The sequence below is a fragment of the Amblyomma mixtum genome, chromosome 3, assembly GCF_055824585.1.
Source record: "Amblyomma mixtum isolate Tamu chromosome 3, ASM5582458v1, whole genome shotgun sequence".
Classification (NCBI taxonomy): Eukaryota; Metazoa; Arthropoda; class Arachnida; order Ixodida; family Ixodidae; genus Amblyomma; species Amblyomma mixtum.
Genome location: NC_143014.1, coordinates 210,274,294 through 210,292,685, shown reverse-complemented (window position 1 = coordinate 210,292,685; position 18,392 = coordinate 210,274,294). Strand labels below are relative to the sequence as shown.

The window sequence follows — 18,392 nt, the reverse complement described above, 5'->3', positions numbered from 1 at the left end:
GGCGACAGCAGCGCCTGAACTGATTTGCGGACACATCTGTTATTTGAACGGAAGTCAGTCAAAGCCAGCGACAGGAAGCTGCAAATACTCCATTGGCGCTTGCGGGAAAGCCGCCAATCGGGGGTGTTGAGTTGCTGTGGTGGTTTTGTCTATGCGCCTGGAGATAATGCTTCGGCTGACTTTGCCTGTGGTTTGCTGCTCGCATCTATTTATATTTAAACGTTATGGTGGTTGTTGCTAGAAGGGGAGTTAGATGATCATCTGTAATTGCAGAGGAATGGGCTCTTGTCTCAGCTATTGCTGCAAAGAGCAAAGCAAGCGAGCTAGGTAAGAGAAAACTGTGTGCTAACCGCTTGCCAGCTATTTTATTGTTACTCCTACGTAGTTTATTGTCTGTTCTTGTCTTTTCGGCGTAGTATAACAAAATTAATAGTCGCTTCGTTTTGAGTTGCGAACCAGGAATGTGCAACGGCTACTTTGTCCATATGATCTGTCGATCAGTTTCTCCTGCATTGTGTTGCCGCGCGGAAGTAACTTGATCTCTCGGTGTATCCCGTAGTCGTATCTCCGCTAGGCACGAAGCTAGTTTTCTAGACAGAAAGTTTACCTGATGTGCTGCATTACAGTTTAAGTGATTACTGGCTTTTATCCCACTAGGCATGTCAAACCGGCCGGTTACTTCGATTCGTCGAGTCTCATCGAAGTAAGTAATATTTTGTTGCTGCAGCGGGCACTTGCAGTTGCGCTTCATAGGCTGCATCTTTTGGCGTAAAATTTATTCTACGGCTTTGTTAGTTTGTAACGCACGAGTCTGGTGCCTTTTAGCTGCGTTGTCGCCAGGTCGCCGATCTCATGCCGCGAATTTTCGATTTTCCTTTCTCTTTTCAGTTTGAAACTCTCATTGACGAGGTGAGATGTGCTCCGTCATCATTCTGCCTAACTTAAGGATGTTTCTTATTAGCAAAACAGATGTATAGAATGCATTTAACCTGCCTTCCTTTATATTCCAGCAGTCGTCTAGTGAGCCTAAAAGGTAAGCACATCAGTGTTTTCGTCATTAAGCGTGTAACATTTCTGTCATATAAAACCCACTACTCAGTTTAGCTGAAAAAGGACGATAAAAGAATGCGTTCTATGGCTAGTCTGGTCGTTGTGTGCGTTTTCAGCAGCTCGCTGAAATCGCACTCTTGCAGCAAGTTGGTGTATTCTTTTTGTGCCTGGTGTTGCTTTCCTGTTGTATGGCGATGAGCTGACGTTATTTAGAATTTGGCCCCTTAAGTGAGCGTACCTGTGCAGTTGCGAAGGTCTTATTCTGTTTTTCATTGAAGTGTTGCCTCGAGAGCTGCTGTTCAACAGTGTCATCACCTTTGCACTCACTTTTTGGTGCTGCTGGGCCGCTTTATATGTTCTCTTGCTCAAGTGGCTTCTGCAGCTCATGTCTGATGCAGTTTCTACCTTCTTTCTTCTTTCTGTTAGTATATCATCATGGCTAAACTTTAAAAAGGGCAAGGTATGTTGTGCTACATCCTTCTGGGCTTTGCTCTCTATATTCTGCATGTTTGTGTTACTGCTCTTGCACTTGTTTCCCTTGTGTGGTGGCTTTTGCAGCATGAGTGTGCTTTCTGTTCTCCTTTCAAAACGTAGGGAATGAAATGTACTTACACTTGTTCTTTACTTGCTTTTGGTCATACGTAGGTGTTGTCTGGGACTGTGCAAAGCTTTAATGCTTTGGACACTTCATCATGCACTCTTTAATGGGCATTTTTAATTGAATAAGCTTTAAGTGAAGAGCTTTCTCCTTGGCAGCTTTTTCTTTACATGCACTTGCTTTCCTGTATGACTATTTGTTGGAGCACCTTTAAGGCATGACAATTTTTTGCTAATGGTGTCATAGTTTACCTGATCTGTGGGTGGGTGTGTCGTGCAAAGGATTGACTGTCTGACACTTACTGCTTGTCACTTGCACAACAGGGATTTCATCCTCTAGAAAACAAAATGATCATTTTGGCAGCCAGTGTCTCACACCACCCTGTCATGTGGATCTCTTTTGCAGACATTTTGTGGTTGCTTGTGTAGGAGTGTACATTATAGACAGCCAAAAACTACTTATTATACTTGTAGAGTGAATGCCAATAGCATGTTTAGTTACCTGGTGCACAGTTAAAATGCGCGTTGTTCTGTTGTAACAGTAGAGCTCAATGCTGCATGCTGTTGTACTGCCATTGACTTAGGATGTTTCCTATAATCATCTTTTGACCACAAGTGAAAACCGCTGTTGCAGCCAGCTTCTACTCTTCAAGTCTGAATTGATTGCTGTCATTTGCAAGAACGAAATATATATGTCGTGTTTCATACAACTTAAACCAGTCTTTTAGAAAAGATTAGTAATTTTCAAGAATAGAAGTTCAGGAATAATTTTGACACTTGCCTGGCACACTTGGAACTGTTTTTTATTTACTTAGTAATTATTTAGACTTCAGTGAAGTTTTTAATTATTGAAAATATCTGGAAAATTCCTTTTGAAATGTTGCGTAGCACCACAAAAATTGCCAGTGGCACCTTTTTTGTTATAAAATGATGGATATTCTAATGGCATTATTGGAATGGTTTTGTAATATTTGTTATTTAGAATTAAAAAACAAAACATTCACAACAGTCACTGTGAAAATCAAAGTGTGTGCTTGCCGAGTGCCTCCTCTGAAAAGCTCATTTGTGGCGGTGCACTTCTACTGGTTGCTGTCATGATGTTGGGTGAGGCTACAGTCGCTGTCACTACCTCTAGACGAGAGTTGCAGCGTGTCAACATTGCAACTTTCTAAATGACAGTTTTTACATATCTCCATCAGTTAAAATGTTGTTTAAGCAAGCTTTACTGAATAGTGGGGTTACAGTACTTTCCTGTGTGCACTAGGTCATAACAAGAAATACTATGCTTGAGTTTTATTCTTGTGAACCTCAGCCTCACCGGCATTGAGAACTACTTTAAAGCAATGCAGGTTTTTAAAGGGGCACTGAGGACAGACTCTAGTTAGCCTATATATTACCATATTTTAATGACAAACACTTTACTTTCATTGGCAGCAGAGCTTTCATAAGCTGGAAAAAGGTAAGAAAATGCAATAGAGGTGTTTTCACCACTGGCCCGTTTTTGCAAGACATCTGTGGTGTGTCAAGACAGTTTCTTGCGTGTGGATCTCCGAGTCTGGGCTATACCGCCATTCCTTTCCAAATGGTGATCATGGAATATCCTTTCAGTCTTGATGTCACAAGTTGGAATTGATGGAGGGGGGATATTTGAATCCAGTTTTCTCGACAGTAAGCACATCATTTGCTACTAGACAAACATCAGCATAGCCAGAATGAGCCAGAAAATCATGTTTACTGAGAACAAAAACTGCATGGAGCTGTTCGCAGTGTCTCTAATTTAGGATCTTACAATTCAGTGCATAAGTGTCGGTTCTTAAGTTGCACCTGACATTGGGTTGATTGCATTTATGTTTTATGTTTCAAACTTTGGGAGCTTTCTGCCTCCTACTGTGTAGTATTGATCGTGCGTTGTTTTTATTTATTGAGCCCTGCAGAATTTTATATCCTGTTGAAAAAAATTGCCATCTGATATAATGTAACCATACGAAACAATTTTATTTTCTTCTTGCTGTTCTTGGAAATTTTAAAATTATTTAGTAGGTGCCTCATGCACTGCTTCAAATGAGAGGCTGTGGCAGTGACTGGTTTTGGCAAACATATATGAAAATATAGCTATCATGCTGTAGGCTTGATTGAGTATGGTAGGTAAAGGCTCTCAGGTCGCTTAAGTGCACTATTATCCTTAGCAGTGTTGTTTATTGTGCTAGGTTTTTCTTTCTGTAGATAGCAGCTTTTTTGGATTCTAGTTTTGCCATTCACCTTCCGTAAGAGTTGGCTTTATAAAATTTATTTGTAGACCTTAGTTTGTCTCTGGGTGAAGTTCTGGCACAAAACTTATTGCAGAATTGTTAATGTTTTTTTTTTTCTTTCAAGAAACCTGACCATTTTTCATGAGTTTCTGTAAATTTTACTTTGTTCTGTGTGCTTCACTTTGAGTTTTGTCTGATTTTGTTTCTGCTTTGTTTCTGTTCAGTTTGCAAAGCCTTGAACTTCCTCTGACCGAGTGCCATGAACCATTTGAAACTTGCTGTGATTGCAACTGCAGTGCGCAGTTGCGGCTTTATCACTTGAGCTTTGAAGAGCCGTCAACGTCAGATGATGAGCTTTTGACCCTGTCTGGCATCAGTGATGATGACGACGTCATTACTGAAAAGGTATCGCAAAACTTTTGGAGCTGTTTCCATTTGGGTCTTTGGCTCAGTGTAATACCACAGCCTCACTGCCACTGTGCAAAAGGATCTTGTTCAGTGTTCTGTTGAGTTCAGTGAATTTCATGGAAGCAGCCTCTCTGAGTGACAGTAAGGACAAAGCTTGCATTTGCCATCTGCTTCATTCATTGATTTATTTTCCTGCTCAGGGATCAATTCTGAGAGGGCATAGCCAACAGCAGCTGAAAATGCTGTGCTAAAATGTGCTGTTCGCACCTCATTTGCCGTAGAATGTGGTTTTAAGGTACTAACTGAAGGTACCAACTGACATGCATTAATCACAGAGGAAGGCTACTGTTTCAGCAATGTTTTCGAATATATTGATTGCGGTGGAAGGTACATTTCTACAAAAGGTTGGTGCTGGTGCCGTGGTGCAGCTGTGAAGGTATGGGATATTTACATTGTCTGTTTGAGCGGGCTTTTTGTAAGCTTGTTGGTATAGTAGGTTCCCTTTAATATGAACTCATAGCAACTGTGAAAACTAATTTGGTTTGTCAAAAGTGTACCTGAGAAGGAAGTGCTAACATTTATCTCCTACTTTAAAGCAGGGAATGACATGGCCTTGCCTTGAGAAGGTGATGGCAGAAAGAGCATTTATTGAGTTTTTCACTACCTAGAGTAATGGGTTCATGAAATTTTTTTTTGTTTGGCCCTTTCTGTGACCATTTGCCACTGATTTGCAATCTAGTGTGTTTCCACAAAAACTGACATCCTGCCTCGCTCACTGAAAAATCTTTTGCTGCCTTCACGTCCCTTGAAAAGGTACACTAGGAAATTCAGGCAAGCATCGGCTGCATTGTGTGATACTGGCAGAGGCTCCAGGATATTAGTCTCATTTGTGTCACTGTCGCCGGAAGCTTGTGGAAGTCTGCTAAGAAACTCTTAATTAGCATAACTTTAGTGTCAGCCATATAGTATGTCAGCACATCTTGAATGCTGACAGGCTTTCATGCCCATACAGATGTTACTGCTCAGTGTAGAAGCCAGGCTAATCACCTCCAAAGTCTCCATTGTTACACTGGTCCTGCAGCGAGTGTTCAGGTAAAGCAAGCACTGCACGGTGGAGAGAATTGGCAGTTGTAGCTTCATTCACTTGTTTCCAAGCACTTTTGTATAAGTGCAGGTCTTTTACAACTTTGGTGGTAATCTCTTGGCCCTTCTTCGCGCAAAACTGCATCCTTTGTAATAGAGCTAACAGTAGTGGCTTTTTTTTTTTTTTTTTTAAGCTGTTCATTATTACCTGGCTGGAGGTTGCTTACCTTGTTTATGGGCAGGAGCTCTAGGTAGATGGTGGAATGTCTGGTGACATGGCTGTGCCCTGAGCAGAAAAAGAACCCTTCTCTTTAAAAAATTGACAATTCATGCACCGCAGCTGCCACTCAAAAAAAGTGACTGGGCATCCATGGCCATGTAGATGGCTGGTAGCTTTTTCACATTTCAGAAGCTGTGGCATTAACAGCTTTAGTTTGTTGGTTTTTATCATATTTTCTCCCATGAGAACACTGTAACCTGAATCATGCTGTTGGCTCCCTGTGCACATACCACGAGTAGATGGGGCATTTCCTGAAGAAGCCATTATTAAAAATGCTGCTCTCATTCACATTGGTTATGTTGCCGCAGTCGTATTCCTCAGTCATTCTTCAGCTGCGTTAGTGTCCAATCACAGCAGGTCGCCTTGTCGACAGTGACAGCCTTGTCGGCAACAAACAGAAAGACCAGCCCAGTGCATGTCAGTGGTGGGAACGGCCGAGTCATCTACCAGTGTGTGGAAGCACGCCATTCAACTTCAGTAAAATTTTCTCCGCCTTGGCTTTTATGACAGCTTTTTTGACCTGTAGGTTTGCTCTGTGAGCTCTTTACATCTAACCTAGAGCATCTTCCTGATCTTCATGTGCTGTTTAATGTGTCTTTTGCTATGGCACAAAATCGTGATCATTTAAATGTGGTTGTTATCAGTGTCACCATCTTTTATGATACTTTTTAAGTGTACTTTCTTGCAATGCCAAATTTGCAAGCTATTTCAGTCTTATTGTAGCTTGCCAGCATACACTTAGAATAGAACAGTATTTCGACCTTCCTTAAGAGCTCTTGACTTTCTATGGGTGTGGAGTAGACCAGACATAATTACAAAGTGCACTGTGTCTTACTGGTGCGGCTTGTGGCAGTAGTGTGACACAAGCTCGCATGCATGTGTGCTTCCAGGAGACTGCACAAGCTGCAATGTCCATGTGCTTCTGGAACGCGGCTGTTTTTTTGCACTGCTGCACTGAGAAGCCTTTCTTTGTTATCTTATTTTTGCTTGCTGTCTGGCTCTGCACAGAGCACCACTGCATGGAGTTACTGGTGGCTGGGGGGCTACTGCAAGAATTTTATCTAACTGGAAAAAACATACAAAGAATTATTACTTTGTTATGTATGTATTGAGAAAAAAATTTTTCTGTTTGCAGTGGATCTGTTAAACCGAATGTTCCCGCAGTTTTGAGATGTGCGGGGATTAAGGTTAACCGAGGTTGTGTTTATGAGAATTTTTTATACTTCAATCCATCAGCTTAAGAATTAAAATCCCATTAGCTGTATCTTGTGCGCAGTACACTTGCTAAGATACCTTCTGGTAGAATTAAGGCAATATCCAATTTCATGTGACCCAAGGTACAGGCTAGTCTTTGGAAGGGATGTCACGTTTGAATAGGCTGCATTCAGACCGTCAGTCAAGTTATAAAGAATTTAGAAGCCGCCGCGGTGGCCTAGTGGTTATGGCGCCCGTCTACTCACTCGAAAGACGCGGGTTCGATCCCGGCCACAGTGGTCACATTTTAATGGAGGCGGAACACTAGAGGCCCGTGTACTGTGCGATGTCAGTGCACATTGAAGAACCCCAGGTGGTCGAAATTTTCTGGAACCCTCTACTACTGCATCCCTCATAGCCTGATTCTCTTTGGGACTTTAAACCCCATAAACCATAAAGAATCTAGGATGTAACAAGCTCCTATATATGGCTTTCATATATGGCTTTCACAAAAAACATATGGTTTTGTAGACGCACCACGATCGTCACAGGCACTGCATAATCAAGGCGTTGAAGTATGCATGATTTTGCTGAAGATAAGGGTTGGAGAGAGAGAAAGCAATTTAATGAAAAGGGAAGGTGTAGAGGTTGGCCGGCGGTAAGGTGACCCTGGCCTGATACTCCACACTGGGGAAAGGGGAAGGAGAGTGAGGGTACTAATGGAGGGTGATGATGTCATAATACAATGATTTGCTTGGAGTGGTCTGGCTTAGAGGAGACTACGCACACACTGGGTGACATCTTGCGAGACGACTTGTAGCACATGGAGCACATGTCTTGGGACTTCACAGCAACTATAGTCCTTCATGAGGGGTGTGAGAGGACACCAATAAGAAATAGTGTCAGGTTGATACCTCGTAGGAAACATTAGCCAGGCAAGGAGTGACAGTTTTTTCAGGGGTACTGGAGGTAACAGGAAGAGGCTATTGATCTGCATGGGACATGGCTGGGCTGAGGATGATAATATTGATGGTTTGAGATCAAGATAGTATTGATAATTTTGACTTGTGAATGCACCCATGCAGCTGGCCTTTCACCAAGAGGATGCCCTGGAGCTGGAAGAAGAGGCCAAGATGCAGCAGCCAGACGCTGTCGAGGTCCCTCCAGCTTCTGTGGGCCAACGGGTTGTCATGCGTTCAAGGCTTTCCAAGGAGGACAACTGGACTGGGGCTGATCACAGTGCCTGGGCCCTGTGCGTTGATTCTACCTGAAGCTCTATGAGAAAGTTTGCTTGTCCAACTGAAAAGCATGCGCTTTTTCTTTTCTTATGACACTGCAGTGCGGGAGAAGAGGAAATCCTGAATGTGACGAGACTTCAGGGTCAGGGACACCTACCCAGCTGTGAGTGCCACTGTTGCCAACTCCTACTAGTGGCTTTTGTCATACCTCTCATATTTAGTGCATTTGCTTCCTGGTCTGCAAACCTTGGGTCACGTTTGTGCCCTGCGAGAAAGAATATGTCAGTGAAGCCACCTATGCACTACCACTCTTTAGAACTGTCTGCATTGAATGCCTTAGATCCTAAGTGCATTCGCTGCTTTCAATGCAGTAGTATTAGGAGGGCCATGGAGGTGAAAATTTGTGATCGTCGTCCGTGTGAAGCCTCCACCCGCTGACCATGGCAGGTGCGGTTTGGAAGATTTCCTCCTTTCTACTTGAGGGTAGAGGAGGAGGTAATTGCCGGATGACGAATCACTTGGCAGAAATTGAAAATGACTCGGGACAATAGCAGACCTACATGCAGAATAGACAGCCTCCTGATGAACTGTTTGTGTAAAAATGAGGACTTGGGGAGCTATTCTTTCTCGCACTGCTCGGGAAGAGCAACCCAGGTCTCGCAAGCCCCATCGGTGGCGGGGTTCAAAGAGCCACCTGCCGGTGCAGTGGAGCATCACTTAACCACTGCGCCGGTAGGGGTCTGAAGACATGCCGCAACCTATGAATGTGGCACATTTTACTTAGTTGCGTAGTCCCAATTGGGATTGATTGGGGAGTGAAAGACAATGGACCCAGAATTGGAATAGATGGGCGAGTGAAAGAAAAATGCATGCTATCACATTTCCTCCGCATCAGTCCAATTGATCGCTCCTAATTCAAACCTTCTCAGCCCCTTGCAAAACTGCCAATGGACATTCATGCGTCCTCAAAAGGGTTAATCGTGTCGTGATAATTGAGGACTGGCTTGTAATCATTACTATTTTAGAGCATTCTGTGGAGAGGTTATATGAGACATTTTCTTTTCCTACACTGGCACTGTTTTATCTTGAAGGGACAGTCTACTGGCTTCTACTGGACTGGCTTCTGACTGTCCCTTCCAGTCAACTGGATGGGCCAGTCTGCAGTGCTAGAAAATTCGATCTGTAATGACTTTGAGTAAGCTGTATATAATTCATACTCGTGTGTGCTGTAACCAGCTACCACGTCATGGCACTGCACCAGCACTTGACTTCTGTCACATTATGCAGCGTGATAGCTTTGGGAAAATTTGACGAAATCAGGAAATTTCAAGATGCTTTGCTGTTACCTACAGTTGAACGAAAAACATGGACAGTCATGGCTGACCACCAGTGAGAGCTAACGTCTTTCCTGTTTTATTGCTGCCTTGCACTCGTTGATTACGGTCTAGGCCAACCCGTATGAATAACGAAGCATGTGTCTGTGCCATTCAACTGCAGTACAGTGAAAGCTCGTTAATTCACACTTCAAGAAACTGGAGAAAATGTTGAAATTATGGAATGAGCCCAAAAAAAAACTGGCAAAAACAGCTTGCGTCATGGTAAATTTGCTTTGTGAAAGACCGGGCAGTAGTTGCCTGCTTTTGAGATGAGAACAACATGACAACTATTGTTCACATGTCCATCAGGGCTTTATTGCATGCTTATTGTTTGGAGCATCAAAGCAGAAATGTTTCAGAATGGTCCTTCATCGTGAGACACGGTAGCAGTGTAGTTCCACCGCTACCGTGTCACACCCCTCACAAATGACAACGAATGGCATGTGATGAGCGCATAGTTTTGGTGCACAGGAAGAGCAGAAGAATCACGCAGACGGCACCAAACTGGCGAGAAGGGTAAAGAATAGACAGTGATGCACCAATCAGTCTCTGAGCGGCACGCTGCTGGGGTCGGTTGGCTGGCTAATGCTGGTTGGTTGAGGTGCTGTCGCTGCCGTCTTACATGAAGTTCACTAAAGCGAAACCCAAACTATGCAATCAGACTCTTCTCGAAAATGAGGCCGACTGTTCGTTTCCAGGTGCGCTGTTGTGGGCACAGAAGTGCGTGAGCGACTCTGCAGCATGGAATTCAGGCTTGAGTAGGGCTGTTTCGGCGATCGCTTGCTACATTGGTCATACCTGGACATTGCCCCCCTTCAGGAGTCTGTTTGAACTAGCAAGTATACGACGGCGTTGGCCGGGACCGTGCCGGTGGTTCGAATTATCCGGATTTCCGAATTAATGCGGGTTGAATTAACAAGCTTTTACTGTATCCTGCTGCTTGGCATGAAGTCCACATAATGCAGCAGCAATGTTTGACTGGTGTCTCATTTTTCTTTTTCTGTTCGGTAGTGCTTGCTGTTTTGTCTGGTAAGTACTGTTATACAAAACTCGGAGTCAGTGATGTCAGGTTGTGACTTGGGTATGCAAATTGTAGGCCCCCAGTTTCATGCCAAGACATGGGAGAAAGAACGAGAACGGCTAAACAGCAGCCCACATTCTTCGCTTGACCTGGAGTGGGAGAATGAAGTCGGTAAGGGCATCCAAGGCTTAATAGTGAATACTGTGTTTTATGTTGGGATTTTTTTTCTGGTGATGTTTACAAACTTGATTTGTAGTTTTTGAAATGGGGGATGGGAGCTTGTGCTTTTGCCGCTGATTTGGTGAAGAATTGCCAGAACCAGTTTTGTTACAAAGCCCATGCAATGTTTATCATGATTTGTCACACTGTATTGGGTGCTTGCCTGTCATGATGGCCATATTCTGCCCTGTAGGGTTAGGATCTACAGTAGAAGCATATATGCCAGCTGTGGCAGCTTCGTGCCATCAGCGTGGTCTGCCGGCTGTCATCAGCGGAAGTGCTAAATTTTGGATGTGTGCTGAGCTTGCTGTCAGTGTAGTGTGGCTTGTTGTGTGTTATAAGCAGCTGCTTCTGAAGCACAGACACCAAAGTTTGGCATGGGTTTGGTGGTCATCACCAACACATCACAGTAGGGCTGCATTCTAATACTCCCTCGTAGACTACATGGCAACTAAGTGAACAGTGCACATTGTGTGATTCCACTTGTCATAAAGTCTGGTAGATAGTGTGTAGGAGGTATTTGGCTGGATTGCAAGCTCTCTGTGCAACTTATGCCGGCCTGAGACAATGCCAGCATTGCCCTTGGGCTCATTATTATTGCTCAGAAAATGTCGTTTGTATTAGAATTGTCATCGGTGGTAAACCACTTATGTGACCATTCTAACATGCCTTGGCGTGTAGCACAGCTTGTTTCAGTTGCCTAGTTGTCAGCTGGTTTGTCTACTGTAGCTGAGTTTGTACTAGTAGCATGTTCATCAGCTTTTCAACTTGCCTTCCGCATCTCTTCGTTCTCTTTACGCCTTCCAAAGGGTTGACACCACCACAGCAGTGCGCATCGGCTGCAGATGATGACTTTGTGTATGTACCGGGTGCAGACACATGCAGCAACCACTCAACTCCGCTCTCAAATGAAAATGACCTTGAATGGGACGGTGACCTTTCAAGGTATGTCAAAACCTGGCTATCGGCTAGAAAAGCTGCATGATGTGATCGTAAAAGGGGAAGTGTATTCCGGATTGTTTTCTCCGGGAAGTTAAGCTACTCACCTGTTAGTTCTTTTGTGCTGAACATGAAATAACACACGCTGTAAAGGCAGAAATGCATGACAAATGTATTTATTTACATTTGTAAAGTGCTGTGAGCACTGTGCTTAAGGTTGGAAGTCAGTGCAGGATAATGTGAGTGCACAAAGAAACAGTCTCTGCAGAAAGTAAAAACAAGTTGCTTGACATCATGGGGCAATGATTTAACTGGTCCTGTGTGGTTGTAGTGCAGGGATTACAACTAAAAGTGATTAGAGGTGTAGTGTGGTGATGTTTTGTTTGTTTTCATTGTAATGAAGTTAAATGTGATTAAGGCCCTTAAAATTTTGGAGTAAACAATTTTAAATTCCGCAAATTGAGAACAAATAATCTTTAAATTCTGTGGGAAGCCCCCCACTCAGCCTTTCGCACAGCAACGGTCGCCGTGCCGTCTCTTCTTGCCTCGCTGCTTTGTGTTTCGTGTCGCCCGGTTCTGTGCCCAGTCGCATTTTTTTTTCCCTTCCCTACACTAACGGCTATTTCCTGCCTTCGCTCCCAACGACCCGCTTCGCCTGGATGGCCCAAAGTTGTTGAGAAGTTGGCTTTTCCTCGCTGCTCGCTGTGGGCACCTCAAAGAACAGGGGAAAAAAATTTGCTCTAAATTCGTAGCTTCGTTCAAAATGCAACACGATGTGTATTCTGCAACAGATGGTGAAAAAAAAAGGTCCTGTTATATTCGTGCAAACACGGTAGCATTGCTTTCCAACAGGCGCGAGTATTGTTACTCTTCTCATACAAGTGCGTTGCTGCCAGAGCCGGTGCACTTGCTTGAGTGGACTGGGGAGCAAGCGCAAAAGGCATCAGCAGGACTTCGTTACCAGATTTTACCTTTCATGAGACTTCGCATGATTAAACTAATTAGATCCCCATCATTCTGTCATTCTTGCTGGAACAGGGTGAGCTCACGGGCTAGTTGGTTATTCATAATTTTTTCAACAGCGCATGCTACACAAGGACACAAGACGAGGAAACACACACACGAGCGCTGAACTGCAACTTTATTTGAGAAAAGGCGCCAACCCCTACATATATACCCTCAAGGAACCGCCCACAAGGGAAAACCTAAAATCACTGCACGTGTCAAGCCACAAGCAAGAAAAAATATTCAAGAGTTAAGCATACAATACAAGGGTCACCCTTGTATTGTATGCTTAACTCTTGAATATTTTTTCTTGCTTGTGGCTTGACACGTGCAGTGATTTTAGGTTTTCCCTTGTGGGCGGTTCCTTGAGGGTATATATGTAGGGGTTGGCGCCTTTTCTCAAATAAAGTTGCAGTTCAGCGCTCGTGTGTGTGTTTCCTCGTCTTGTGTCCTTGTGTAGCATGCGCTGTTGAAAAAATTATTATTCTTGCTGGCATCCCTAAACACAATATGGAAAAGCAGTTCTGCGAAATTTTGTGAAAAATGCTAAAATCTGCGTTTTTTCGTGGAATTGTGGAAATCTAGGAGCCCTAAAAGGCCTAAAGCATGTCTGTTATTAGGGAGCAAGGAAATCCTAGCCTGAACTCTTTTCACAGCTTTAGTAGCTTGACGTTGTGCATTCCAGTATGTTCGTGTGAGAGTCATGTTTTGAGTAGTTACTATGCATGAGCCTTTCAAGATTTATGATATTGAAAAAGCCCAGTTGAAGGGGCATTTATAATCTTATGCCTTGGACAGGGAATGAGTGTATGTACGAAGGGAGTATAATAGCATCTTTCACTGGTTTTTTGACCTTGTGACTCAGAGTGCACAGGTTGGGGGGTGAACTACGAATCTGAGCTGGAGGAGGCATCGACAAGCCGATTATACGAGCTGCTCTCAGAGCCATCTCATGATGGAAATGAAATATATTAGTGTGAAAGCTCCTTGGTTGGCACCAATCTCTAGCGGCATTTGGCAGAGTTCAGTTATTCCATGTCCCCTTTTTTGTCAGACCAATCTTTATTTCATTCTTGGAGCACTCACTGACGAAGAGCTGTTCAAGTTTTCACTGTATAGATGCACCAGCGGGTGCTATTACTGTGAGCCTCAAAAGAATTTCGCTGCAGAGCACAAGCACAGCCACAAAAGTGCACCTTCAAAAATGCAAGCACAAAGACGCTGCAAAAAGGGCCTCACACTAAGCCTTTTTTATGCTTGCAGACACTGCTGTTGCACGTTTAGTGCTGTGATTACCGCTGCTATGCACCTCGAAGAAATAAGCTGAAACTCTGCCACATACTGATGAAATTCATCAGTTTGAAGCTTCTGTGAAACTCTACTACCAGAGCTTCAAAACACCATAACACAGCCATTTTAAACTCTGCAAGCATGTGATCACATACCACCATTACGCCAGTGCATGCTCTGATTGGTGTACCATACATGACCCGTTCTGTTCGGACGCTCCGACTTCTCGTTCAGTGCGCATGAGAGTGCTCCATGGTGGAGGCTGATGCTCGAAAGAACCAGCCGAATGTAACAAGCATCTGATATTGACCAGGCCAGTGAGGTCTCTCTTCAGAGTGCACTAGAATAAAGCGACTAGTTGAAGACATCATAAGAATGAGTGTCCAGTTTTTGAATGAAGTAAGGGCTAGAACTTCTAGAAGTTAAACAATTAAGCGGCTGCATTACAAAAGCTTACACTAGCCTTCACAATGCTCTAATATTACTGAACAATAACGCTCTCTTGGGGGGGGGGCACAATATTGCATGGCTTATGGTTTTGCTAGCTTGCAGCTAAGCCAGCACAGCTGACAAATGGGCCAACACTGTGCTTATGAAGAATAGTGAGGATCCCTTTGTTGAAGTCTCTGTCATATTTATTTGTGGGATGACGGCCCTGATTGCAGCAAGCTATTGTGAGAGATAAGGTTAAGTTACATATAATAGGGCACAGAGTGGTGATTGCTTTTCATGCCATTTTCTGCAGTGTCCAGATTGGAGGCTTTGACATGGAAACAGAACAGCTGATCTCTGAGATTGAACAGATGACTGCAGATGCACTGAAAGAACCATCAGGTGCTTCCAGATGACCGTCTGTGCTCTGCCTAGACCGGCGAGTCTGATAAGGACTGTGTTCTCTATTTTTCTGGTGTGTATGTATATCTGTGTGCTTGTGCATGGGCAACTGCAGATACTGCTTCCTGTCACTCTTGTGTTCACCCTCTCCTGCCATAAGGTTATGTACTGTGGTTGTGCTGTGCCTGGCTGGCATGGTGGGTCCAAAGTTTTGCAGCTAGCCTGACACAGTGTAATTTGAATATGGAAACCACTGACCTGGGATGTCACAATTTGGGCATGTGCATATGCTCCATGAAGCTTAGAAGCTAATTGCCCGTGAACTTTATTGCATTACCTATGCTAGCTCTATGTGGTTCAGCCACTGAACGGTTAATTGGTGGCACAAGTGACCTGCTGTCACAATGTCTCTTCATCAGAATGAATAGCCGGAGTGAAACAGAAGCACTTGTGCTGCTTTCACTGTTTGTAAACTGCATGAGACATTGAAATCCTTGCTGGGATTTGCTTTATGTAATGTCGTTACTGAGAATCTTTCTTCCATTGACTTGAAAGTAACAGTTGTGAGTCCATAGAGCATGCAATTTAAATCAGCGTTGAGCTGACCCATCTGTCTGTGCTGGCCCAGAGCACTGCATCCTTAGTTGATTTCCAGGAGTGTGCCATCTTACCCAAGTTTTGCACTCTAGTAATATATCACATAGACACTGTTTGTAGCCCCCCATGGTCACATTTTCGCTCACATATTTTGAGGGCTGGTTTCGTGCAATGTGTGTCACATTTTCGGAGCATCAGGCTGCTCTTCCTGTATATGCTTGCGAACGTTTTTAAAACTGGCAAAGTATTTTCCCTCAGTGATCTTGTTTTTATTTGCTGGAAACATTTTTAATGGATTATATTCTAGTGGTTAACAGTGCATCTATGTGGTGTTCAGAAAAGATTCTAATGTATCACATTTTGAGCCATTCACATTGCATCGTCTATGAGTGGCTAGTCCTAGTCACTCTACTATCCTTTGCCGCATGTATTCCTAAAAGGTAGTTCTCAGGCTTTCAACTCCTTGCTGTATCGAATCAAAGAACCCCAACTTACAAGGCATAGAATGCACACAGAAAATTTATAACACAGAAGATTGATTGTCACGCCTGTACAGTGTGTGACAGTCAACGGTTTTTTGGCATCTCTTCTTGTGTTGAGAACATATATAGGTGGTACTGAAAAAGACATGACCTAGAAGTGTATAGTGATAGGCGATAAGAGCATACTAGCATGCTAATTTTCTAAATGCTGATCCAGTGCCATGGTCACAAGAGGTATGGGCTAAATGCTGGAAAGCCGAGTCGGCTAGCACTGTGAGCTTCATTATGGTGTGACCATTGACGTAGCATTCAAAGTAGTGAGCCTCTTTGGATTTAAGAGTCAGCTGATTGCGTGCTGGAATGCAGTGATGTGATGTTGGTGCTTTCATATTACTCTTTCTACATAAATATAAGTTGCCCTCATTTATTATGATAAGGTAGCTTTTGCATGCAGCTACAGCTTCTTTTCTCTCTGTCTTTTTTTTTTTTTTTTTTGAGTCATGAAAGTAGTACAAGATGGTGGTAATTGGACACCGCCAAGGAAAGGCTTTGTTCTCGAGTGGACTTAACTGAGCTGGTGATGAAGGTGAGGTGAGGTGGGAAAGTAGCAGGTTATCTTTGTCTTTTAGTGCCATGTCAAGTGCTCCTTCCAGCCTGTCTTTGGTGATATGCAGCAGTGCTACCAAGGCATTGTTCCTCCCATAAACTGATAGTTTTAGCATCTGCATTGAACTAAAATGAGAACTTGACGTTCCTCATGCACTGTTACATAGCCGCTTTCACTCGCAGAGTCAGTGCTGCGATTAATATATGTTGTAGGGATTTTTAACAAAAGTTTTTCTGAAAGATTAGCATTGTCCAGAAGTACAGTATGGTTGGATATGATTGGCCTGATATGGAACTCTCCTTACAAGGTCTTGGAAGAAATTTAGGTGTAGTACTGTGCATAATTTAGGAGGAAAATACTGCACAGTTTTCTGACGGGCAGGTTTTTCTTGGCCTTCATGTTGCCAGGGGCGCTTTTGTAAATTGCCACTTACTGCTTGGGGTGCACCTGTTACCACGTGACATATAAGTGGCTAACCTCTTGGTGACCACTGGTGCAGCAACGATGCACACTGACTGCACTTCTCAAAAGTTCCATGCAGGTTGGCTTCAGTGGGCATCCAACTGTTTTTTATTTGTTATAAGTGATGCATCCATATTAATGCAAACAGACTGAACAGTTGGATGCAGTATAACAGTGTGGCCTAAACTGAAATTCAGAATGGCTCCTTGCTTTTTTATTGCTTCCTATGACAGTTACTTTCTACAATTATTATGCCATTTTATTTCTTGGCTGCATGTGTTTTCAGTTAAGTTCTTGAGTATAATTTCAAAGTTTGTTTCATAAATGACATTTAGCTCACCAGCTGTGTCCATACTGTTCAATTCTGACTCAGAGCTTTTCTGTGACAAAACTGAAAATCTATACAGTGGTTTTATCTTTACATTATAAATGATTTCTTGTTAAATCCATACTGAGCCTTGCAGCAGTGCAATGCGACGTAAGTGATGTTTTTCCATCCATCAGTGTCAAAGGCAGACGGGCCCATGCAACGCACTGCTACCCTTGCGCTAGATAATTGGACTGAACCTAGAGCTTATTTCCTGGCACAGATATGCTGAACAAGATGCTTGTTTGAAAAATTTACCCACTACATTTAAAGACTGGTTGCCGTCAGCTTTGCAATGCCGATAATTTGTGCACAGAATAATTTAAAAGCTCTGTTGTGGTAATGAAAATGACAATTACTGCAGCATTTGTTATCCACATCAATGCATTATACACCTTCATTGGAGGCGATTGCTTAGAAGCCATAGCTTTTTTAAGGATACTTCTGTTAAACTTAACTGCAAACAACTAGTACGCAAATGTGCCTGCCATTGTTTTGCTGGCAGCTGCAGTGGTGCAGAATTGCGTAACATTTTCATTTCTCTACTTCTTGCGTGTTTGTGTCATTGGACATGGCGCCAGTGCAACACTCAACAAAGTATTTTGGCTGTAGGCTAGCATGTTTGGCTTCTCAAATGCCATGTATGGTCTAATCCTTAGGTGCAGCTTATTTCCAGGGTTGGTATTACTTTTTATTGGTATCTTGAAAATGCGTGCATGTCTTTGCTTGTATGTTTTTCATTGAAATTTGGTTTTTCTGATGGTACAAGCATAACATATGTTGCTAGATCAAAAACATGCTTACCTGGCATGTGGTGCTCTTGCATTTTCTCCGAGGGAAAAGGATTCATTGGGCTCCTACACTTTTGGGAAAGGATGGTGGCAGCTGTAATGTTCAGTTTTAGTTTCAGGTGTCTAAAAGAGCCTTCAAATTCCCTTTTATGACTGAGTGGAAAAAACAATTTGTCTGCTTTGAAAAGGTTGCAGCAGTATTCTTCTCATGGCATGTTAGGTTCTTGTTGCTTGTAATGTTCAGTTTTAGTTTCAGGTGTCTAAAAGAGCCTTCAAATTCCCTTTTATGACTGAATGGAAAAA

General features: G+C 43.2%; 1 protein-coding gene across 12 annotated transcripts; it reads left to right on the top strand.

Moving 5' to 3' along the window:
* Positions 1–73: 73 nt before the first annotated feature.
* LOC149353529 (uncharacterized) lies at positions 74–16,581 on the top strand. Of its 12 annotated transcripts, none has more exons than XM_089582629.1 (10): positions 74–327; positions 658–703; positions 889–909; positions 1,014–1,033; positions 4,193–4,301; positions 7,947–8,113; positions 8,201–8,262; positions 10,572–10,667; positions 11,525–11,660; positions 14,695–16,581. In XM_089582629.1, the coding sequence occupies exons 1-10, from the start codon at positions 254–256 to the stop codon at positions 14,795–14,797; spliced, it is 834 nt and encodes a 277-aa protein (XP_089438755.1). In that variant the 5' UTR covers positions 74–253; the 3' UTR covers positions 14,798–16,581. The 12 variants fall into 12 exon arrangements, with proteins under 12 accessions (XP_089438755.1, XP_089438750.1, XP_089438759.1 ...); XM_089582624.1 differs by having other exon boundaries at positions 4,121–4,301; XM_089582633.1 differs by lacking the exon at positions 4,193–4,301 and adding an exon at positions 1,477–1,510.
* The last annotated feature ends 1,811 nt before the right edge of the window (positions 16,582–18,392 follow it).

Bases quoted from the DNA above. Each gene is read 5' to 3' on its own strand.
- LOC149353529 (XM_089582621.1), top strand. From the start codon at position 254: ATGATCATCTGTAATTGCAGAGGAATGGGCTCTTGTCTCAGCTATTGC. The intron at 704-825 runs GTAAGTAATATT...GGTGCCTTTTAG, and splicing joins ATTCGTCGAGTCTCATCGAA to CTGCGTTGTCGCCAGGTCGC. The intron at 11,661-14,694 runs GTATGTCAAAAC...CATTTTCTGCAG, and splicing joins TGGGACGGTGACCTTTCAAG to TGTCCAGATTGGAGGCTTTG.